Raw genomic sequence first — 24,482 nt, 5'->3', positions numbered from 1 at the left:
CTCTGGGCTGTGGTGTGTGTGTGAGGGGTGTGTTGTGTAGGGGTGTGTGCTGTGCTCTCAGTGTCTCTGTGTGTGCAGGACTCTCTGGGCTGTGGTGTGTGTGTGAGGGGTGTGTTGTGGGGTTGTGTAGAGGTGTGTTGTGTAGGGGTGTGTGCTGTGCTCTCAGTGTCTCTGTGTGTGCAGGACTCTCTGGGCTGTGGTGTGTGTGTAGAGGTGTGTTGTGTAGGGGTGTGTGCTGTGCTCTCAGTGTCTCTGTGTGTGCAGGACTCTCTGGGCTGTGGTGTGTGTGTGAGGGGTGTGTTGTGGTGTGTGTAGGGGTGTGTGCTGTGCTCTCAGTGTCTCTGTGTGTGCAGGACTCTCTGGGCTGTGGTGTGTGTGTGAGGGGTGTGTTGTGGGGTTGTGTAGAGGTGTGTTGTGTAGGGCTGTGTGCTGTGCTCTCAGTGTCTCTGTGTGTGCAGGACTCTCTGGGCTGTGGTGTGTGTGTAGGGGTGTGTTGTGTAGGGGTGTGTGCTGTGCTCTCAGTGTCTCTGTGTGTGCAGGACTCTCTGGGCTGTGGTGTGTGTGAGGGGTGTGTTGTGGGGTTGTGTAGAGGTGTGTTGTGTAGGGGTGTGTACTGTGCTCTCAGTGTCTCTGTGTGTGCAGGACTCTCTGGGCTGTGGTGTGTGTGTAGAGGTGTGTTGTGTAGGGGTGTGTGCTGTGCTCTCAGTGTCTCTGTGTGTGCAGGACTCTCTGGGCGGCTCTGCTCACTCGGTGATGATCACCAACATCGCGCCCGAGTTCAAGCACTACTACGACACGCTGACCGCACTCAACTTCGCCGCCAAGTCCAAGAGCATCGTCAACACGCCCTTCGTCCAGGAGAGCCTGCGGGCGCCGGGTGAGTCTGTACCCCTCCTGCCCCTCGTCCAGGAGAGCCTGCGGGCGCCGGGTGAGTCCGTACCCCTCCTGCCCCCTCCTGCCCTTCGTCCAGGAGAGCCTGCGGGCGCCGGGTGAGTCTGTACCCCTCCTGCCACTCGTCCAGGAGAGCCTGCGGGCGCCGGGTGAGTCCGTACCCCTCCTGCCCCCTCCTGCCCCTCGTCCAGGAGAGCCTGCGGGCGCCGGGTGAGTCTGTACCCCTCCCGCCCCCTCCTGCCCTTCGTCCAGGAGAGCCTGCGGGCGCCGGGTGAGTCTGTACCCCTCCCGCCCCTCGTCCAGGAGAGCCTGCGGGCGCCGGGTGAGTCTGTACCCCTCCCGCCCCCTCCTGCCCCTCGTCCAGGAGAGCCTGCGGGCGCCGGGTGAGTCTGTACCCCTCCCGCCCCCTCCTGCCCCTCGTCCAGGAGAGCCTGCGGGCGCCGGGTGAGTCTGTACCCCTCCCGTCCCCTCCTGCCCCTCGTCCAGGAGAGCCTGCGGGCGCCGGGTGAGTCTGTACCCCTCCCGCCCCCTCCTGCCCCTCGTCCAGGAGAGCCTGCGGGCGCCGGGTGAGTCTGTACCCCTCCTGCCCCCTCCTGCCCCTCGTCCAGGAGAGCCTGCGGGCGCCGGGTGAGTCTGTACCCCTCCTGCCCCTCGTCCAGGAGAGCCTGCGGGCGCCGGGTGAGTCTGTACCCCTCCTGCCCCTCGTCCAGGAGAGCCTGCGGGCGCCGGGTGAGTCCGTACCCCTCCCGCCCCCTCCTGCCCCTCGTCCAGGAGAGCCTGCGGGCGCCGGGTGAGTCTGTACCCCTCCTGCCCCTCGTCCAGGAGAGCCTGCGGGCGCCGGGTGAGTCTGTACCCCTCCCGCCCCCTCCTGCCCCTCGTCCAGGAGAGCCTGCGGGCGCCGGGTGAGTCCGTACCCCTCCCGCCCCCTCCTGCCCCTCGTCCAGGAGAGCCTGCGGGCGCCGGGTGAGTCTGTACCCCTCCCGCCCCCTCCTGCCCCTCGTCCAGGAGAGCCTGCGGGCGCCGGGTGAGTCTGTACCCCTCCCGCCCCCTCCTGCCCCTCGTCCAGGAGAGCCTGCGGGCGCCGGGTGAGTCTGTACCCCTCCCGTCCCCTCCTGCCCCTCGTCCAGGAGAGCCTGCGGGCGCCGGGTGAGTCTGTACCCCTCCCGCCCCCTCCTGCCCCTCGTCCAGGAGAGCCTGCGGGCGCCGGGTGAGTCTGTACCCCTCCTGCCCCTCGTCCAGGAGAGCCTGCGGGCGCCGGGTGAGTCTGTACCCCTCCTGCCCCTCGTCCAGGAGAGCCTGCGGGCGCCGGGTGAGTCCGTACCCCTCCCGCCCCCTCCTGCCCCTCGTCCAGGAGAGCCTGCGGGCGCCGGGTGAGTCTGTACCCCTCCTGCCCCTCGTCCAGGAGAGCCTGCGGGCGCCGGGTGAGTCTGTACCCCTCCCGCCCCCTCCTGCCCCTCGTCCAGGAGAGCCTGCGGGCGCCGGGTGAGTCTGTACCCCTCCTGTCCCCTCCTGCCCCTCGTCCAGGAGAGCCTGCGGGCGCCGGGTGAGTCTGTACCCCTCCTGCCCCCTCCTGCCCCTCGTCCAGGAGAGCCTGCGGGCGCCGGGTGAGTCTGTACCCCTCCTGCCTCCTCCTGCCCCTCGTCCAGGAGAGCCTGCGGGCGCCGGGTGAGTCTGTACCCCTCCTGCCCCCTCCTGCCCCTCGTCCAGGAGAGCCTGCGGGCGCCGGGTGAGTCTGTACCCCTCCTGCCCCTCGTCCAGGAGAGCCTGCGGGCGCCGGGTGAGTCTGTACCCCTCCTGCCCCTCGTCCAGGAGAGCCTGCGGGCGCCGGGTGAGTCCGTACCCCTCCCGCCCCCTCCTGCCCCTCGTCCAGGAGAGCCTGCGGGCGCCGGGTGAGTCCGTACCCCTCCCGCCCCCTCCTGCCCCTCGTCCAGGAGAGCCTGCGGGCGCCGGGTGAGTCTGTACCCCTCCTGCCTCCTCCTGCCCCTCGTCCAGGAGAGCCTGCGGGCGCCGGGTGAGTCTGTACCCCTCCTGCCCCTCGTCCAGGAGAGCCTGCGGGCGCCGGGTGAGTCTGTACCCCTCCCGCCCCCTCCTGCCCCTCGTCCAGGAGAGCCTGCGGGCGCCGGGTGAGTCTGTACCCCTCCCGCCCCCTCCTGCCCCTCGTCCAGGAGAGCCTGCGGGCGCCGGGTGAGTCCGTACCCCTCCCGCCCCCTCCTGCCCCTCGTCCAGGAGAGCCTGCGGGCGCCGGGTGAGTCCGTACCCCTCCCGCCCCCTCCTGCCCCTCGTCCAGGAGAGCCTGCGGGCGCCGGGTGAGTCTGTACCCCTCCCGCCCCTCGTCCAGGAGAGCCTGCGGGCGCCGGGTGAGTCCGTACCCCTCCCGCCCCCTCCTGCCCCTCGTCCAGGAGAGCCTGCGGGCGCCGGGTGAGTCCGTACCCCTCCCGCCCCCTCCTGCCCCTCGTCCAGGAGAGCCTGGGGGCGCCGGGTGAGTCTGTACCCCTCCTGCCCCCTCCTGCCCCTCGTCCAGGAGAGCCTGGGGGCGCCGGGTGAGTCTGTACCCCTCCTGCCCCTCGTCCAGGAGAGCCTGCGGGCGCCGGGTGAGTCTGTACCCCTCCTGCCCCCTCCTGCCCCTCGTCCAGGAGAGCCTGCGGGCGCCGGGTGAGTCTGTACCCCTCCTGCCCCTCGTCCAGGAGAGCCTGCGGGCGCCGGGTGAGTCTGTGTCCCTCGTCCCGCCCCTCTGAGTGCGCTTGTGTCCCTCGTCCCGCCCCTCTGAGTGTCCCTCGTCCCGCCCCTCTGAGTGCGCTTGTGTCCCTCGACTGCGCCGTCTCACTGTCGCCGCTCCGCAGAGCCGCTGATGAAGAGGCCGCGTGACGAGCAGGGGGCTGGAGTGAGTGCACAGCCCCAGAAGAAGAGACCGAAGGAGGGGCAGCGACAGGGCCAGGACCAGGGGCCGAGCCCACAGCCGGCACAGAGGTACGGCTGTCTGTGTTCGCCTGTCTGTCCCAGACACAGGGGTACGGCTGTCTGTGTTCGCCTGTCTGTCCCAGACACAGGGGTACCGCTGTCTGTGTTCGCCTGTCTGTCCCAGACACAGGGGTACGGGTGTCTGTGTTCCCCTGTCTGTCCCAGACACAGGGGTACGGGTGTCTGTGTTCGCCTGTCTGTCCCAGACACAGGGGTACCGCTGTCTGTGTTCGCCTGTCTGTCCCAGACACAGGGGTACGGGTGTCTGTGTTCGCCTGTCTGTCCCAGACACAGGGGTACGGGTGTCTGTGTTCGCCTGTCTGTCCCAGACACAGGGGTACGGCTGTCTGTGTTCGCCTGTCTGTCCCAGACACAGGGGTACGGGTGTCTGTGTTCGCCTGTCTGTCCCAGACACAGGGGTACGGGTGTCTGTGTTCGCCTGTCTGTCCCCAGACACAGGGGTACGGGTGTCTGTGTTCGCCTGTCTGTCCCCAGACACAGGGGTACGGGTGTCTGTGTTCGCCTGTCTGTCCCAGACACAGGGGCACCGCTGTCTGTGTTCGCCTGTCTGTCCCAGACACAGGGGTACCGCTGTCTGTGTTCGCCTGTCTGTCCCAGACACAGGGGTACGGGTGTCTGTGTTCGCCTGTCTGTCCCTAGACACAGAGGTACGGGTGTCTGTGTTCGCCTGTCTGTCCCAGACGCAGGGGTACGGGTGTCTGTGTTCGCCTGTCTGTCCCAGACGCAGGGGTACGGGTGTCTGTGTTCGCCTGTCTGTCCCAGACACAGGGGTACGGGTGTCTGTGTTCGCCTGTCTGTCCCAGACGCAGGGGTACGGGTGTCTGTGTTCGCCTGTCTGTCCCAGACGCAGGGGTACGGGTGTCTGTGTTCGCCTGTCTGTCCCAGACACAGGGGCACCACTGTCTGTGTTCGCCTGTCTGTCCCAGACACAGGGGTACCGCTGTCTGTGTTCGCCTGTCTGTCCCAGACACAGGGGTACGGGTGTCTGTGTTCGCCTGTCTGTCCCTAGACACAGAGGTACGGGTGTCTGTGTTCGCCTGTCTGTCCCAGACGCAGGGGTACGGGTGTCTGTGTTCGCCTGTCTGTCCCAGACACAGGGGTACGGCTGTCTGTGTTCGCCTGTCTGTCCCAGACACAGGGGTACGGGTGTCTGTGTTCGCCTGTCTGTCCCAGACGCAGGGGTACGGGTGTCTGTGTTCGCCTGTCTGTCCCAGACGCAGGGGTACGGGTGTCTGTGTTCGCCTGTCTGTCCCAGACACAGGGGCACCGCTGTCTGTGTTCGCCTGTCTGTCCCAGACACAGGGGTACCGCTGTCTGTGTTCGCCTGTCTGTCCCAGACACAGGGGTACGGGTGTCTGTGTTCGCCTGTCTGTCCCTAGACACAGAGGTACGGGTGTCTGTGTTCGCCTGTCTGTCCCAGACGCAGGGGTACGGGTGTCTGTGTTCGCCTGTCTGTCCCAGACGCAGGGGTACGGGTGTCTGTGTTCGCCTGTCTGTCCCAGACACAGGGGTACGGGTGTCTGTGTTCGCCTGTCTGTCCCAGACACAGGGGCACCGCTGTCTGTGTTCGCCTGTCTGTCCCCAGACACAGGGGCACCGCTGTCTGTGTTCGCCTGTCTGTCCCAGACACAGGGGTACGGCTGTCTGTGTTCGCCTGTCTGTCCCAGACACAGGGGTATCGCTGTCTGTGTTCGCCTGTCTGTCCCAGACACAGGGGTACGGGTGTCTGTGTTCCCCTGTCTGTCCCAGACACAGGGGTACGGCTGTCTGTGTTCGCCTGTCTGTCCCAGACACAGGGGTACGGGTGTCTGTGTTCGCCTGTCTCTCCCAGACACAGAGGCACCGCTGTCTGTGTTCGCCTGTCTGTCCCCAGACACAGGGGTACGGGTGTCTGTGTTCGCCTGTCTGTCCCAGACACAGGGGTACGGCTGTCTGTGTTCGCCTGTCTGTTCCAGACACAGGGGCACCGCTGTCTGTGTTCGCCTGTCTGTCCCAGACACAGAGGTACGGGTGTCTGTGTTCGCCTGTCTGTCCCTAGACACAGGGGTACGGGTGTCTGTGTTCGCCTGTCTGTCCCTAGACACAGAGGTACGGGTGTCTGTGTTCGCCTGTCTGTTCCTAGACACAGGGGTACGGGTGTCTGTGTTCGCCTGTCTGTCCCAGACACAGGGGTACGGGTGTTTGTGTTCGCCTGTCTGTCCCAGACACAGGGGTACGGGTGTTTGTGTTCGCCTGTCTGTCCCAGACACAGGGGTACGGGTGTCTGTGTTCCCCTGTCTGTCCCAGACACAGGGGTACGGCTGTCTGTGTTCCCCTGTCTGTCCCAGACACAGGGGCACCCCTCTCTCTCTCAGAGCTGCCCCGGTGTGTAATAGACTCACCCCTCTCTCTCTCAGAGCTGCCCCGGTGTGTAATAGACTCACCCCTCTCTCTCTCAGAGCTGCCCCGGTGTGTAATAGACTCACCCCTCTCTCTCTCAGAGCTGCCCCGGTGTGTAATAGACTCACCCCTCTCTCTCTCTGCTGCCCCGGTGTGTAATAGACTCCCCTCTTGTAGCTCCACAGACCCGGCGGTGCTCGAGAGGCTGAAGACGCTGGAGAGGCTGATCCTGGGGACCCCGCAGGGCCAGAGGCGCATGGTGCTGGAGAGCATGAAGCAGTCCAGGAAGGACATCCAGGTCCGGCTGGACACCTGCCTCTGCCCCCTCGGAGTCTCCTTCGCTGGAGCGACTTTCTCTCCCTGCTGTCCCTCTCTCTGTCTCTGTGTCTCTCTCTCTCTGACCCGCTGTCTGTCTCTGTGTCCCTCTCTCTCTGACCCGCTGTCTGTCTCTGTGTCCCTCTCTCTCTGACCCGCTGTCTCTGTCTGTCTCTGTCCCTCTCTCTGACCCGCTGTCTCTCTTTCTCTGTCCCTCTCTCTGACCCGCTGTCTGTCTCTGTGTCTCTCTCTCTCTGACTCGCTGTCTCTGTCTCTCTGTGTCCCTCTCTCTCTGACCCGCTGTCTGTCTCTGTGTCCCTCTCTCTCTGACCCGCTGTCTCTGTCTGTTTCTGTCCCTCTCTCTGACCCGCTGTCTCTCTTTCTCTATCCCTCTCTCTGACCCGCTGTCTGTCTCTGTGTCTCTCTCTCTCTGACTCGCTGTCTCTGTCTCTCTGTGTCCCTCTCTCTGAGCCGCCGTCTGTCTCTGTCCCTCTCTGACCTGCCATCTGTCTCTGTGTCTCTCTCTCTCTGACCCGCTGTCTGTCTCTGTGTCTCTCTCTCTCTGACTCGCTGTCTCTGTCTCTCTGTGTCTCTCTCTCTGACCTGCCGTCTGTCTCTGTCTGTCTCTGACCTGCCATCTGTCTCTGTTTCTCTCTCTCTGACCTGCCATCTGTCTCTGTTTCTCTCTCTCTGACCCGCTGTCTGTCTCTGTGTCTCTCTCTGACCTGCTGTCTGTCTCTGTCCCTCTCTCTGACCCGCCGTCTGTCTCTGTGTCTCTGTGTCTCTCTCTGACCTGCCGTCTGTCTCTGTCTGTCTCTGTCCCTCTCTCTGACCCGCCGTCTGTCTCTGTGTCTCTGTCTCTCTCTCTGACCTGCCGTCTGTCTCTGTCTGTCTCTGTCCCTCTCTCTGACCCGCCGTCTGTCTCTGTCTGTCTCTGTCCCTCTCTCTGACCCGCCGTCTGTCTCTGTGTCTCTCTCTGACCCGCCGTCTGTCTCTGTGTCTCTCTCTGACCCGCTGTCTGTCTCTGTGCCTCTGTCTCTCTCTCTCTGACCTGCCGTCTGTCTCTGTGTCTCTCTCTGACCCGCTGTCTGTCTCTGTGCCTCTGTCTCTCTCTCTGACCTGCCGTCTGTCTCCGTGTCTCTGTGTCTCTCTCTGACCTGCTGTCTGTCTCTGTGTCTCTGTCTCTCTCTCTGACCTGCCGTCTGTCTCTGTGTCTCTGTGTCTCTCTCTGACCCGCTGTCTGTCTCTGTGTCTCTCTCTGACCCGCTGCGTCTCCAGAAGCTGCAGGAGAGACAGAGCCAGCAGGAGGGGAAGTCCGAACTGCCCTCCTGCCCCTCCAGCAGCTCCGCGGGGCTGTTCTGTGCTGACCGGCGCCCCCTGCAGAGGAAGCAGTGCGCTGCAGCCCCGCGGCAGGTCCTGCAGGCGGTGGTGCCCCCCGTGCACGGTGAGAGCAGCTGGGGGGGAGCGGGGTCTCGCTGCTTCTGGACGCCCCGCTGGTGGTGGGGATCCCCTCCAGCAGCAGCAGTGTGGAGCCCCACCAGTGCGCTCACACACAGCAGCTCTCAGAGCGAGGAGGACGGGTCAGAGGTCATCAGGGGTTATTAATAATACCCTTATACTTATATAGCGCCTTTCTGGACGCCCCGCTGGTGGTGGGGATCCCCTCCAGCAGCAGCAGTGTGGAGCCCCACCAGTGCGCTCACACACAGCAGCTCTCAGAGCGATGAGGACAGGTCAGAGGTCATCAGGGGTTACTAGGAGGCCAGGACTGGTCAAGACCAGGGGGACACCGGGTAACACCCCGACTCTTTTATAGAGATACCCCGGGATTGTTCATGACCACAGAGAGTCAGGACCCCGGTTTTACGTCTCCTCTGAAGGACAGAGCCCTCTTACAGTCCAGTGTCCCCGTCAGTGTCCAGCCCTAGTCTTTTATAGCTCACCATCACTGTACTGGGGCATCAGGACCCACACAGAGCGCAGGGAGAGAGCGCCCCCTGCTGGCCCCACTCACCCCTCTCCCAGGAGTCTCCCCTCCAGGTACTGGCCAGGCTCCCCCTGCTGGGCTCCAGTGGGCTGGGAGCTGGGTGAGAGCGCCCCCTGCTGGCCCCACTCACCCCTCTCCCAGGAGTGTCCCCTCCAGGTACTGGCCAGGCTCCCCCTGCTGGGCTCCAGTGGGCTGGGAGCTGGGTGAGAGCGCCCCCTGCTGGCCCCACTCACCCCTCTCCCAGGAGTCTCCCCTCCAGGTACTGGCCAGGCTCCCCCTGCTGGGCTCCAGTGGGCTGGGAGCTGGGTGAGAGCGCCCCCTGCTGGCCCCACTCACCCCTCTCCCAGGAGTCTCCCCTCCAGGTACTGGCCAGGCTCCCCCTGCTGGGCTCCAGTGGGCTGGGAGCTGGGTGAGAGCGCCCCCTGCTGGCCCCACTCACCCCTCTCCCAGGAGTGTCCCCTCCAGGTACTGGCCAGGCTCCCCCTGCTGGGCTCCAGTGGGCTGTGAGCTGGGAGAGAGCGCCCCCTGCTGGGCTCCAGTGGGCTGGGAGCTGGGTGATGTAGCCTGTATTGACTCTTCTCTCTCTGCAGTGGTGCCGCCCCTCCAGAAGTGTGCCATCGTCTGCAGACCAGAGCCAGCTCACAGCAAGAAGAGAGACAAACAGGTGACAGTCCTTTCTGTACTGTCTGTACTAACCCCTCTCTCTGGAGTGTCCAGTCAGTGTGTGTGTATTAACCCCTCTCTCTCTCAGTGTAGTGTTAATGTACTGGAGTATCCAGTCAGTGTGTGTGTATTAACCCCTCTCTCTCAGTGCAGTGTTAATGTACTGGAGTGTCCAGTCAGTGTGTGTGTATTAACCCCTCTCTCTCTCAGTGCAGTGTTAATGTACTGGAGTGTCCAGTCAGTGTGTCTGTATTAACCCCTCTCTCTCTCAGTGCAGTGTTAATGTACTGGAGTGTCCAGTCAGTGTGTCTGTATTAACCCCTCTCTCTCTCAGTGCAGTGTTAATGTACTGGAGTGTCCAGTCAGTGTGTCTGTATGAACCCCTCTCTCTCAGTGCAGTGTTAATGTACTGGAGTGTCCAGTCAGTGTGTCTGTATTAACCCCTCTCTCTCTCAGTGCAGTGTTAATGTACTGGAGTGTCCAGTCAGTGTGTCTGTATTAACCCCTCTCTCTCTCAGTGCAGTGTTAATGTACTGGAGTGTCCAGTCAGTGTGTCTGTATTAACCCCTCTCTCTCAGTGCAGTGTTCATGTACTGGAGTGTCCAGTCAGTGTGTGTATTAACCCCTCTCTCTCTCAGTGCAGTGTTCATGTACTGGAGTGTCCAGTCAGTGTGTCTGTATTAACCCCTCTCTCTCTCAGTGCAGTGTTCATGTACTGGAGTGTCCAGTCAGTGTGTGTATTAACCCCTCTCTCTCTCAGTGCAGTGTTCATGTACTGGAGTGTCCAGTCAGTGTGTCTGTATTAACCCCTCTCTCTCAGTGCAGTGTTAATGTACTGGAGTGTCCAGTCAGTGTGTGTATTAACCCCTCTCTCTCAGTGCAGTGTTAATGTACTGGAGTGTCCAGTCAGTGTGTGTGTATTAACCCCTCTCTCTCTCAGTGCAGTGTTGATGTACTGGAGTGTCCAGTCAGTGTGTCTGTATTAACCCCTCTCTCTCAGTGCAGTGTTAATGTACTGGAGTGTCCAGTCAGTGTGTCTGTATTAACCCCTCTCTCTCTCAGTGCAGTGTTAATGTACTGGAGTGTCCAGTCAGTGTGTCTGTACTAACCCCTCTCTCTCAGTGCAGTGTTAATGTACTGGAGTGTCCAGTCAGTGTGTGTGTATTAACCCCTCTCTCTCTCAGTGCAGTGTTAATGTACTGGAGTGTCCAGTCAGTGTGTCTGTGTTAACCCCTCTCTCTCTCAGTGCAGTGTTAATGTACTGGAGTGTCCAGTCAGTGTGTCTATATTAACCCCTCTCTCTCTCAGTGCAGTGTTAATGTACTGGAGTGTCCAGTGTGTCTGTATTAACCCCTCTCTCTCTCAGTGCAGTGTTAATGTCCTGGAGTGTCCAGTCAGTGTGTGTGTATTAACCCCTCTCTCTCTCAGTGCAGTGTTAATGTACTGGAGTGTCCAGTCAGTGTGTCTGTATTAACCCCTCTCTCTCTCAGTGCAGTGTTAATGTACTGGAGTGTCCAGTCAGTGTGTCTGTATTAACCCCTCTCTCTCTCTCAGTGCAGTGTTAATGTACTGGAGTGTCCAGTCAGTGTGTCTGTATCAACCCCTCTCTCTCTCAGTGCAGTGTTAATGTACTGGAGTGTCCAGTCAGTGTGTGTGTATTAACCCCTCTCTCTCTCAGTGCAGTGTTAATGTCCTGGAGTGTCCAGTCAGTGTGTGTATTAACCCCTCTCTCTCTCAGTGCAGTGTTAATGTACTGGAGTGTCCAGTCAGTGTGTCTGTATTAACCCCTCTCTCTCTCAGTGCAGTGTTAATGTACTGGAGTGTCCAGTCAGTGTTAATGTACGGTGTTGTGTGTCTCTGTCAGGCTGTTTCTCCAGAGATGAAGGAGAATGCCTGCAGTCTTGACTGGGAAGCCCAGCTGGACTCTGAACTGCTTGAAAAGTCTCGTCAGAAAATCCTGCAGGTCCTCAATACGGGCAGCTTGAAGGACCTGAAGTCCCTGCAGCAGATCGGAGACAAGAAGGCCAAGCTGATCCTGGGCTGGCGGGCAGTGAACGGCCCCTTCACTCAGGTACTGGATTATCAACATACACAGACAGGAGATCACACACTGTATTATTATTATTGAGAGACAGGCTCACTGTTCCTCAGGCTGGGACAGGAGATCACACACTGTATTATTATTATTGAGAGACAGGCTCACTGTCTGTTCCTCAGGCTGGGACAGGAGATCACACACTGTATTATTATTATTGAGAGACAGGCTCACTGTCTGTTCCTCAGGCTGGGACAGGAGATCACACACTGTATTATTATTATTGAGAGACGGGCTCACTGTCTGTTCCTCAGGCTGGGACAGGAGATCACACACTGTACTATTATTATTGAGAGACGGGCTCACTGTCTGTTCCTCAGGCTGGGACAGGAGATCACACACTGTATTATTATTATTGAGAGACAGGCTCACTGTCTGTTCCTCAGGCTGGGACAGGAGATCACACACTGTATTATTATTATTGAGAGACAGGCTCACTGTCTGTTCCTCAGGCTGGGACAGGAGATCACACACTGTATTATTATTATTGAGAGACAGGCTCACTGTCTGTTCCTCAGGCTGGGACAGGAGATCACACACTGTATTATTATTATTGAGAGACAGGCTCACTGTCTGTTCCTCAGGCTGGGACAGGAGATCACACACTGTATTATTATTATTGAGAGACAGGCTCACTGTCTGTTCCTCAGGCTGGGACAGGAGATCACACACTGTATTATTATTATTGAGAGACAGGCTCACTGTCTGTTCTTCAGGCTAGGACAGGAGATCACACACTGTATTATTATTATTGAGAGACAGGCTCACTGTCTGTTCCTCAGGCTGGGACAGGAGATCACACACTGTATTATTATTATTGAGAGACAGGCTCACTGTCTGTTCCTCAGGCTGGGACAGGAGATCACACACTGTATTATTATTATTGAGAGACAGGCTCACTGTCTGTTCCTCAGGCTGGGACAGGAGATCACACACTGTACTATTATTATTGAGAGACGGGCTCACTGTCTGTTCCTCAGGCTGGGACAGGAGATCACACACTGTATTATTATTATTGAGAGACAGGCTCACTGTCTGTTCCTCAGGCTGGGACAGGAGATCACACACTGTATTATTATTATTGAGAGACAGGCTCACTGTCTGTTCCTCAGGCTGGGACAGGAGATCACACACTGTATTATTATTATTGAGAGACAGGCTCACTGTCTGTTCCTCAGGCTGGGACAGGAGATCACTCACTGTATTATTATTATTGAGAGACAGGCTCACTGTCTGTTCCTCAGGCTGGGACAGGAGATCACACACTGTATTATTATTATTGAGAGACAGGCTCACTGTCTGTTCCTCAGGCTGGGACAGGAGATCACACACTGTATTATTATTATTGAGAGACGGGCTCACTGTCTGTTCCTCAGGCTGGGACAGGAGATCACACACTGTATTATTATTATTGAGAGACAGGCTCACTGTCTGTTCCTCAGGCTGGGACAGGAGATCACACACTGTATTATTATTATTGAGAGACAGGCTCACTGTCTGTTCCTCAGGCTGGGACAGGAGATCACACACTGTATTATTATTATTGAGAGACAGGCTCACTGTTCCTCAGACTGGGACAGGAGATCACACACTGTATTATTATTATTGAGAGACAGGCTCACTGTTCCTCAGGCTGGGACAGGAGATCACACACTGTATTATTATTATTGAGAGACGGGCTCACTGTCTGTTCCTCAGGCTGGGACAGGAGATCACACACTGTACTATTATTATTGAGAGACAGGCTCACTGTCTGTTCCTCAGGCTGGGACAGGAGATCACACACTGTATTATTATTATTGAGAGACGGGCTCACTGTCTGTTCCTCAGGCTGGGACAGGAGATCACACACTGTATTATTATTATTGAGAGACGGGCTCACTGTCTGTTCCTCAGGCTGGGACAGGAGATCACACACTGTATTATTATTATTGAGAGACGGGCTCACTGTCTGTTCCTCAGGCTGGGACAGGAGATCACACACTGTATTATTATTATTGAGAGACAGGCTCACTGTCTGTTCCTCAGGCTGGGACAGGAGATCACACACTGTATTATTATTACTGAGAGACAGGCTCACTGTTCCTCAGGCTGGGACAGGAGATCACACACTGTATTATTATTATTGAGAGACAGGCTCACTGTCTGTTCCTCAGGCTGGGACAGGAGATCACACACTGTATTATTATTATTGAGAGACAGGCTTGCTGTTCCTCAGGCTGGGACAGGATATCACACACTGTAGTATTATTCTTGAGAGACAGGCTCACTGTCTGTTCCTCAGGCTGGGACAGGAGATCACACACTGTATTATTATTCTTGAGAGACAGGCTCACTGTTCCTCATGCTGGGACCGGAGATCACACACTGTATTATTATTATTGAGAGACAGGCTCACTGTCTGTTCCTCAGGCTGGGACAGGAGATCACACACTGTATTATTATTGAGAGACAGGCTCACTGTCTGTTCCTCAGGCTGGGACAGGAGATCACACACTGTAGTATTATTATTGAGAGACGGGCTCACTGTCTGGTCCTCAGGCTGGGACAGGAGATCACACACTGTATTATTATTGAGAGACAGGCTCACTGTCTGTTCCTCAGGCTGGGACAGGAGATCACACACTGTAGTATTATTATCGAGAGACAGCCTCACTGTTCCTCAAGCTGGGACAGGATATCCAACACTGTAGTATTATTCTTGAGAGACAGGCTCACTGTCTGTTCCTCAGGCTGGGACAGGAGATCACACACTGTATTATTATTCTTGAGAGACAGGCTCACTGTTCCTCATGCTGGGACCGGAGATCACACACTGTATTATTATTATTGAGAGACAGGCTCACTGTCTGTTCCTCAGGCTGGGACAGGAGATCACACACTGTATTATTATTATTGAGAGACAGGCTCACTGTTCCTCAGGCTGGGACAGGAGATCACACACTGTATTATTATTATTGAGAGACAGGCTCACTGTTCCTCAGGCTGGGACAGGAGATCACACACTGTATTATTATTACTGAGAGACAGGCTCACTGTTCCTCAGGCTGGGACAGGAGATCACACACTGTATTATTATTATTGAGAGACAGGCTCACTGTCTGTTCCTCAAGCTGGGACAGGAGATCACACACTGTATTATTATTATTGAAAGACAGACTCACTGTCTGTTCCTTAGGCTGGGACAGGAGATCACACACTGTATTATTATTATTGAGAGACAGGCTCACTGTCTGTTCCTCAGGCTGGGACAGGAGATCACACACTGTATTATTATTATTGAGAGACAGACTCACTGTCTGTTCCTCAGGCTGTGACAGGAGATCACACACTGTATTATTATTATTGAGAGACAGGCTCACTGTCTTTTCCTCAGGCCGGGACAGGAGATCACACACTGTATTATTATTATTGAGAGACGGGCTCACTGTCTGTTCCTCAGGCTGGGACAGGAGATCACACACTGTATTATTATTATTGAGAGACAGGCTCACTGTTCCTCAGGCTGGGACAGGAGATCACACACTGTATTATTATTATTGAGAGACAGGCTCACTGTTCCTCAGGCTGGGACAGGAGATCACACACTGTATTATTATTGAGAGACAGGCTCACTGTCTGTTCCTCAGGCTGGGACAGGAGATCACACACTGTATTATTATTATTGAGAGACAGACTCACTGTCTGTTCCTCAGGCTGGGACAGGAGATAACACACTGTAGTATTATTCTTGAGAGACAGGCTCACTGTCTGTTCCTCAGGCTGGGACAGGAGATCACACACTGTATTATTATTATTGAGAGACAGGCTCACTGTCTGTTCCTCAGGCTGGGACAGGAGATCACACACTGTATTATTATTATTGAGAGACAGGCTCAGTGTCTGTTCCTCAGGCTGGGACAGGAGATCACACACTGTATTATTATTATTGAGAGACAGGCTCACTGTTCCTCAGGCTGGGACAGGAGATCACACACTGTATTATTATTGGGAGACAGGCTCACTGTCTGTTCCTCAGGCTGGGACAGGAGATCACACACTGTATTATTATTATTGAGAGACGGGCTCACTGTCTGTTCCTCAGGCTGGGACAGGAGATCACACACTGTATTAATATTATTGAGAGACGGGCTCACTGTCTGTTCCTCAGGCTGGGACAGGAGATCACACACTGTATTATTATTATTGAGAGACGGGCTCACTGTCTGTTCCTCAGGCTGGGACAGGAGATCACACACTGTATTATTATTATTGAGAGACAGGCTCACTGTCTTTTCCTCAGGCTGGGACAGGAGATCACACACTGTAGTATTATTATTGAGAGACAGGCTCACTGTCTGTTCCTCAGGCTGGGACAGGAGATCACACACTGTAGTATTATTATCGAGAGACAGGCTTGCTGTTCCTCAGGCTGGGACAGGATATCACACACTGTAGTATTATTCTTGAGAGACAGGCTCACTGTCTGTTCCTCAGGCTGGGACAGGAGATCACACACTGTATTATTATTCTTGAGAGACAGGCTCACTGTTCCTCATGCTGGGACCGGAGATCACACACTGTATTATTATTATTGAGAGACAGGCTCACTGTCTGTTCCTCAGGCTGGGACAGGAGATCACACACTGTATTATTATTGAGAGACAGGCTCACTGTCTGTTCCTCAGGCTGGGACAGGAGATCACACACTGTAGTATTATTATTGAGAGACGGGCTCACTGTCTGGTCCTCAGGCTGGGACAGGAGATCACACACTGTATTATTATTGAGAGACAGGCTCACTGTCTGTTCCTCAGGCTGGGACAGGAGATCACACACTGTAGTATTATTATCGAGAGACAGCCTCACTGTTCCTCAAGCTGGGACAGGATATCCAACACTGTAGTATTATTCTTGAGAGACAGGCTCACTGTCTGTTCCTCAGGCTGGGACAGGAGATCACACACTGTATTATTATTCTTGAGAGACAGGCTCACTGTTCCTCATGCTGGGACCGGAGATCACACACTGTATTATTATTATTGAGAGACAGGCTCACTGTCTGTTCCTCAGGCTGGGACAGGAGATCACACACTGTATTATTATTATTATTGAGAGACAGGCTCACTGTTCCTCAGGCTGGGACAGGAGATCACACACTGTATTATTATTATTGAGAGACAGACTCACTGTCTGTTCCTCAGGCTGTGACAGGAGATCACACACTGTATTATTATTATTGAGAGACAGGCTCACTGTCTTTTCCTCAGGCCGGGACAGGAGATCACACACTGTATTATTATTATTGAGAGACGGGCTCACTGTCTGTTCCTCAGGCTGGGACAGGAGATCACACACTGTATTATTATTATTGAGAGACAGGCTCACTGTTCCTCAGGCTGGGACAGGAGATCACACACTGTATTATTATTATTGAGAGACAGGCTCACTGTTCCTCAGGCTGGGACAGGAGATCACACACTGTATTATTATTGAGAGACAGGCTCACTGTCTGTTCCTCAGGCTGGGACAGGAGATCACACACTGTATTATTATTATTGAGAGACAGACTCACTGTCTGTTCCTCAGGCTGGGACAGGAGATAACACACTGTAGTATTATTCTTGAGAGACAGGCTCACTGTCTGTTCCTCAGGCTGGGACAGGAGATCACACACTGTATTATTATTATTGAGAGACAGGCTCACTGTCTGTTCCTCAGGCTGGGACAGGAGATCACACACTGTATTATTATTATTGAGAGACAGGCTCACTGTCTGTTCCTCAGGCTGGGACAGGAGATCACACACTGTATTAATATTATTGAGAGACGGGCTCACTGTCTGTTCCTCAGGCTGGGACAGGAGATCACACACTGTATTATTATTATTGAGAGACGGGCTCACTGTCTGTTCCTCAGGCTGGGACAGGAGATCACACACTGTATTATTATTATTGAGAGACAGGCTCACTGTCTTTTCCTCAGGCTGGGACAGGAGATCACACACTGTAGTATTATTATTGAGAGACAGGCTCACTGTCTGTTCCTCAGGCTGGGACAGGAGATCACACACTGTAGTATTATTATCGAGAGACAGGCTCACTGTTCCTCAAGCTGGGACAGGAGATCACACACTGTAGTATTATTATTGAGAGACAGGCTCACTGTTCCTCAGGCTGGGACAGGAGATCACACACTGTATTATTATTATTGAAAGACAGGCTCACTGTCTGTTCCTCAGGCTGGGACAGGAGATCACACACTGTATTATTATTATTGAGAGACAGGCTCACTGTCTTTTCCTCAGGCTGGGACAGGAGATCACACACTGTATTGTTATTATTGAGAGACAGGCTCACTGTTCCTCAGGCTGGGACAGGAGATCACACACTGTATTATTATTATTGAGAGACAGGCTCACTGTCTGTTCCTCAGGCTGGGACAGGAGATCACACACTGTAGTATTATTATCGAGAGACAGGCTCACTGTTCCTCAAGCTGGGACAGGAGATCACACACTGTAGTATTATTATCGAGAGACAGGCTCACTGTTCCTCAGGCTGGGACAGGACATCACACACTGTATTATTATTATTGAAAGACAGGCTCACTGTCTGTTCCTCAGGCTGGGACAGGAGATCACACACTGTATTATTATTATTGAGAGACAGGCTCACTGTCTGTTCCTCAGGCTGGGACAGGAGATCACACACTGTATTATTATTATTGAGAGACAGGCTCACTGTTCCTCAGGCTATGACAGGAGATCACACACTGTATTATTATTATTGAGAGACAGGCTCACTGTTCCTCAGGCTGGGACAGGAGATCACACACTGTAGTATTATTATTGAGAGACAGGCTCACTGTTCCTCAAGCTGGGACAGGAGATCACACACTGTAGTATTATTATTGAGAGACAGGCTCACTGTTCCTCAGGCTGGGACAGGAGATCACACACTATATTATTGTTATTGAAAGACAGGCTCACTGTCTGTTCCTCAGGCTGGGACAGGAGATCACACACTGTATTATTATTATTGAGAGACAGGCTCACTGTCTGTTCCTCAGGCTGGGACAGGAGATCACACACTGTATTATTATTATTGAGAGACAGGCTCACTGTCTGTTCCTCAGGCTGGGACAGGAGATCACACACTGTATTATTATTATTGAGAGACAGGCTCACTGTCTGTTCCTCAGGCTGGGACAGGAGATCACACACTGTATTATTATTATTGAAAGACAGGCTCACTGTCTGTTCCTCAGGCTGGGACAGGAGATCACACACTGTATTATTATTATTGAGAGACAGGCTCACTGTCTGTTCCTCAGGCTGGGACAGGAGATCACACACTGTATTATTATTATTGAGAGACATGCTCACTGTCTGTTCCTCAGGCTGGGACAGGAGATCACACACTGTATTATTATTATTGAGAGACAGGCTCACTGTCTGTTCCTCAGGCTGGGACAGGAGATCACACACTGTATTATTATTATTGAGAGACAGGCTCACTGTCTGTTCCTCAGGCTGGGACAGGAGATCACACACTGTATTATTATTGAGAGACAGGCTCACTGTCTGTTCCTCAGGCTGGGACAGGAGATCACACACTGTATTATTATTATTGAGAGACATGCTCACTGTCTGTTCCTCAGGCTGGGACAGGAGATCACACACTGTATTATTATTATTGAGAGACAGGCTCACTGTCTGTTCCTCAGGCTGGGACAGGAGATCACACACTGTATTATTATTATTGAGAGACAGGCTCACTGTCTGTTCCTCAGGCTGGGACAGGAGATCACACACTGTATTATTATTGAGAGACGGGCTCGCTGTGACAGGCTGTTGTCTCTCTCTCGTTCAGATCGAGGACCTGCAGCAGCTGGAGGGGATATCGGCGAAGCGTCTGTCTTCGTTCATCAAGGTGAGCTGCCGCCGTCGCCCCGGTCCGGAGGGCAGGCGCCCGGCTCTGGCTGTGACGCGGTGTGACCGCCCCCCTCTCCTGTCCAGGTGAACGTGCTGTGCATGCTGGGCCACTGATCAGCCTCGCAGCCCGACCGGACCGGACCGGGCCTGGCACCCCGGAGAGCGTGTGTGAGGAGGACAGCGTGCCTGGACACCCCCTGAGCTGGGCTCCGACCTCCGACCTCCAGCCTGCATCATCACACACACCCAGCTTCTTCCTTCGTCCTCCCTCTCTCTCGCCCCCTGCTGGCCAGCGCGTGGACCCTGACCCTGACCCTGACCCTGACCCTGACCCTGAGAGGAGAAGCCCAGCGCTCTGGGGGTCCCCAGCGCTCTCCCGCCATCTCTCGGCCCCTGCCCTGCGGCCAGCGGTCTTTCCGAAGCGGCTCGCTGCCGGCGCCGGCCCCAGAGACCCCTGGGTTCCCCCGCGGCACACACCGCGGGGGTGCGCTCCACTCTTACACTGAGCCCCCCCCCCTCGCAGGCGACGGAGCGCAGCCGGTTCCCAGCCTCCTCCCTGCGGGGCGGGGCGGGGAGGGGAGGGCCTTCCCCGAGCCGCTGGGGATCAGTCCGGCTCTGATTGGCGACCGCAGCGGGCGGCCCAGGAGGGGCTCCGGGTGTACTCCGCGGTGGGAAGGCCTGTCCCCTGCTCGCCGCCGAGCGCACCTTCGCCTGTTCGTCCCGCCGTCGTCACGCAGCGCTGATTCTGCTCCCACTTCTGTGGCCTTGTTTCCGAAGGCTCAGGAATCCATGATCTTAATGCTGACCCTTATATATAGCGCCTTTCTGGACCCCCCCTCTCCAGCAGCAGCAGTGTGGAGCCCCACCAGTGCGCTCACACACAGCAGCTCTCAGAGCGATGAGGACAGGTCAGAGGTCATCAGGGGTTACTAGGAGGCCAGGACTGGTCAAGACCAGGGGGACACCGGGGTAACACCCGACTCTTTTATAGAGACACCCCGGGATTGTTCATGACCACAGAGAGTCAGGACCCCGGTTTTACGTCTCCTCTGAAGGACGGAGCCCTCTTACAGTCCAGTGTCCCCGTCAGTGTCCAGCCCTAGTCTTTTATAGCTCACCATCACTGTACTGGGGCATCAGGACCCACACAGAGCGCAGGGAGAGAGCGCCCCCTGCTGGCCCCACTCACCCCTCTCCCAGGAGTGTCCCCTCCAGGTACTGGCCAGGCTCCCCCTGCTGGGCTCCAGTGGGCTGGGAGCTGGGTGAGAGCGCCCCATGCTGGCCCCACTCACCCCTCTCCCAGGAGTCTCCCCTCCAGGTACTGACCAGGCTCCCCCTGCTGGGCTCCAGTGGGCTGGGAGCTGGGTGAGAGCGCCCCCTGCTGGGCTCCAGTGGGCTGGGAGCTGGGTGAGATTCCCCCTGCTGGCCCCACTCACACCTCTCCCAGGAGTCTCCCCTCCAGGTACTGGCCAGGCTCCCCCTGCTGGGCTCCAGTGGGCTGGGAGCTGGGTGAGAGCGCCCCCTGCTGGCCCCACTCACACCTCTCCCAGGAGTCTCCCCTCCAGGTACTGGCCAGGCTCCCCCTGCTGGGCTCCAGTGGGCTGGGAGCTGGGTGAGAGCGCCCCCTGCTGGGCTCCAGTGGGCTGTGAGCTGGGTGAGAGCGCCCCCTGCTGGGCTCCAGTGGGCTGGGAGCTGGGTGAGAGCGCCAGTTTTCCAGTCACCTCAGTGGCGTCTTGGACGGGTCCGGATATAAACATGTCTGTTCCTGCAAGTGCTGCATCCTCCCAGATCCTCTCTGGGGGGTGGCATGTCTTGGGTTTCTGTGTGGTTTCCTGAGTATGTCTGGGATGTTTCAGATGTGATGCCTACGAGCGCGCAGGGCTTTACTTGCTGTGAGTTTTTAATATCGTCCCTCTTGTTTTATATTTATTTTCTCTGATGTAATAAACTTGTCTGTGCTTCCAGTGGGATGTTGTGGCATTTCTGTTAGATAAACCATAGCAGTCTGAGCGCACAGCTCTTCCTCCTGTACTGTACTGGTCTCAGCGCACAGCTCTTCCTCCTGTACTGTACCGGTCTCAGCACCCAGCTCTCCCTCCTGTACTGTACCGGTCTCAGTGCACAGCTCTCCCTCCTGTACTGTACCGGTCTGAGCGCACAGCTCTCCCTCCTGTACTGTACCGGTCTGAGCGCACAGCTCTCCCTCCTGTACTGTACCGGTCTCAGCGCACAGCTCTCCCTCCTGTACTGTACCGGTCTGAGCGCACAGCTCTCCCTCCTGTACTGTACTGGTCTGAGCGCACAGCTCTTCCTCCTGTACTGTACCGGTCTGAGCGCACAGCTCTCCCTCCTGTACTGTACCAGTGAGCGCACAGCTCTCCCTCCTGTACTGTACCGGTCTGAGCGCACAGCTCTTCCTCCTGTACTGTACCGGTCTGAGCGCACAGCTCTTCCTCCTGTACTGTACTGGTCTCAGCACACAGCTCTCCCTCCTGTACTGTACCGGTCTGAGCGCACAGCTCTCCCTCCTGTACTGTACCGGTCTGAGCGCACAGCTCTTCCTCATGTACTGTACTGGTCTCAGCACACAGCTCTCCCTCCTGTACTGTACTGGTCTGAGCGCACAGCTCTCCCTCCTGTACTGTACCGGTCTCAGCACACAGCTCTTCCTCATGTACTGTACCGGTCTGAGCGCACAGCTCTCCCTCCTGTACTGTACCGGTCTCAGCACACAGCTCTCCCTCCTGTACTGTACCGGTCTGAGCGCACAGCTCTCCCTCCTGTACTGTACCGGTCTCAGCGCACAGCTCTCCCTCCTGTACTGTACTGGTACTCAGCGCACAGCTCTTCCTCATGTACTGTACCGGTCTCAGCGCACAGCTCTTCCTCATGTACTGTACTGGTCTCAGCACACAGCTCTCCCTCCTGTACTGTACTGGTACTCAGCGCACAGCTCTTCCTACTGTATTGTACTGGTCTCAGTGCTCTGCGTCACTGAGTGTACTGCAATGTGCTGGACTCTCCTCTCGACTCCAGGCTATCTCTGCGCTGAGCATTCGTAGCTGAGAATGTTCTTAGTATTGAGAAGTGGGGATCTCATGAGAGTAGTGTAATCAGTTTTACACGTGTGTTTCTCTGTATTGTCAGGGATCATTTCTGTAATCGGTTACCTGTTTCTTTATCTTTGTGTAGCTCTGTGGACGGTGTAGTGGTCATATATCACCACCAGGTGGTGCCAGAGCTGAATGTGTCCATCTGCCTGAAACTGATACAAAGTAAAGCTGTTTGGATGGAGATTAAATTAACCTTTACTGCCCCTAAGGGCATTAAAAATACATCTAGACTGACTGGACTGGGAGCTGGATTAGTTCTGAACTGGGATTATAATCAGACTCCACTGACACTGACAGAGCAGTCTGAGACTCTCCAGGCTGGACTGGGCTGACTGGACTGGGAGCTGGATTAGTTCTGAACTGGGATTATAATCAGACTCCACTGACACTGACAGAGCAGTCTGAGGCTCTCCAGGCTGGACTGGACTGACTGGACTGGGAGCTGGATTAGTTCTTCACTGGGATTATAATCAGACTCCACTGACACTGACAGAGCAGTCTGAGACTCTCCAGGCTGGACTGGACTGACTGGACTGGGAGCTGGATTAGTTCTGAACTGGGATTATAATCAGACTCCACTGCCACTGACAGAGCAGTCTGAGACTCTCCAGGCTGGACTGGCCTGACTGGACTGGGAGCTGGATTAGTTCTGAACTGGGATTATAATCAGACTCCACTGCCACTGACAGAGCAGTCTGAGACTCTCCAGGCTGGACTGGGAGTTGGATTAGTTCTTCACTGGGATTATAATCAGACTCCACTGACACTGACAGAGCAGTCTGAGACTCTCCAGGCTGGACTGGACTGGACTGGGAGCTGGATTAGTTCTGAACTGGGATTATAATCAGACTCCACTGACAGAGCAGTCTGAGACTCTCCAGGCTGGACTGGGAGCTGGATTAGTTCTTCACTGGGATTATAATCAGACTCCACTGACACTGACAGAGCAGTCTGAGACTCTCCAGGCTGGACTGGACTGACTGGACTGGGAGCTGGATTAGTTCTTCACTGGGATTATAATCAGACTCCACTGACACTGACAGAGCAGTCTGAGACTCTCCAGGCTGGACTGGCCTGACTGGACTGGGAGCTGGATTAGTGATGAACTGGGATTATAATCAGACGACACTGACAGAGCAGTCTGAGACTCTCCAGGCTGGACTGACTGACTGGACTGGGAGCTGGATTAGTTCTGAACTGGGATTATAATCAGACTCCACTGACACTGACAGAGCAGTCTGAGACTCTCCAGGCTGGACTGGACTGACTGGACTGGGAGCTGGATTAGTTCTGAACTGGGATTATAATCAGACTCCACTGACACTGACAGAGCAGTCTGAGACTCTCCAGGCTGGACTGGGCTGACTGGACTGGGAGCTGGATTAGTTCTGAACTGGGATTATAATCAATTGTGATTCTGGGGGATGTTTCTCTCCTCCTCTCCACACTCCTCCCATTCCTGGGCTCTCCTGCGCCGCATTATGACAGGAGCAGCTCCCCACGCACACACGCACGCACACACACTTTCTCTCTCAATTCAGTTCAATTCAAGGTGCTTTATTAGCATGACCGATGGGTACAATCAGTGTTGCCAAAGCAGATAAAAATAATAAAATTAACATGGAACAAAACAAAAAATAAAAGTAAAATAAAATCTACAGACGTTACAGACATTTACAACAGAGACATATTATAAAATATTGACATATTCTGTAGGCGGCTGGAGCATTATTGGGAGACAGCCTCACTGTTCCTCAGGCTGGGACAGGAGATCACATACTGGGCTGCCAGTTCAACTGAGTTCCCTCCTCCCTCTCCCAGTAGGATTGGGACCTGTTGTGATTCTGGCAGGTGTGGGAACTCTGGGACTAGATTTCTGAGTTTAGGGAAGAATGTTTCTCTAATCCCAGAGTATCTGTCCCAGTGCAGTAGGAAGTGCACCTCTGTCTCTATTTCTCCCCGCTGGCAGTGGGAGCACAGCCTGTCCTCTCTGGACAGCCAGGTCTGCCTGTGTCCAGTGTGTGTGTCCAGGCTGTGGTCACTGAGCCTGTCCTCTCTGGACAGCCAGGTCTGCCTGTGTCCAGTGTGTGTGTCCAGGCTGTGGTCACTGAGCCTGTCCTCTCTGGACAGCCAGGTCTGCCTGTG

The 24,482-nt window shown here is 55.6% G+C and overlaps 1 protein-coding gene across 1 annotated transcript; it reads left to right on the top strand.

The window, feature by feature from the left end:
* The first annotated feature begins 712 nt into the window (after positions 1-712).
* LOC148834061 (kinesin-like protein KIF22) lies at positions 713-21,188 on the top strand. Its single transcript, XM_088916510.1, has 8 exons — positions 713-877; positions 3,732-3,858; positions 6,427-6,547; positions 7,843-8,008; positions 9,142-9,215; positions 11,079-11,285; positions 19,163-19,222; positions 19,309-21,188. The coding sequence occupies exons 1-8, from the start codon at positions 754-756 to the stop codon at positions 19,336-19,338; spliced, it is 909 nt and encodes a 302-aa protein (XP_088772636.1). The 5' UTR covers positions 713-753; the 3' UTR covers positions 19,339-21,188.
* The last annotated feature ends 3,294 nt before the right edge of the window (positions 21,189-24,482 follow it).

Source organism: Atractosteus spatula, chromosome 5 (assembly GCF_055471065.1).
Source record: "Atractosteus spatula isolate fAtrSpa1 chromosome 5, fAtrSpa1.hap1, whole genome shotgun sequence".
Classification (NCBI taxonomy): Eukaryota; Metazoa; Chordata; class Actinopteri; order Semionotiformes; family Lepisosteidae; genus Atractosteus; species Atractosteus spatula.
The sequence above is the reverse complement of the archived record's forward strand: the minus strand, read 5'-3'. Positions and strand labels throughout refer to the sequence as shown.

Excerpts from the sequence above, each read along its gene's own strand:
- LOC148834061 (XM_088916510.1), top strand. The coding sequence starts at position 754 with ATGATCACCAACATCGCGCCCGAGTTCAAGCACTACTACGACACGCTG. Across the intron at positions 878-3,731 it reads GGAGAGCCTGCGGGCGCCGG|AGCCGCTGATGAAGAGGCCG; the intron begins GTGAGTCTGTAC and ends GCCGCTCCGCAG. Across the intron at positions 11,286-19,162 it reads TGAACGGCCCCTTCACTCAG|ATCGAGGACCTGCAGCAGCT; the intron begins GTACTGGATTAT and ends TCTCTCGTTCAG.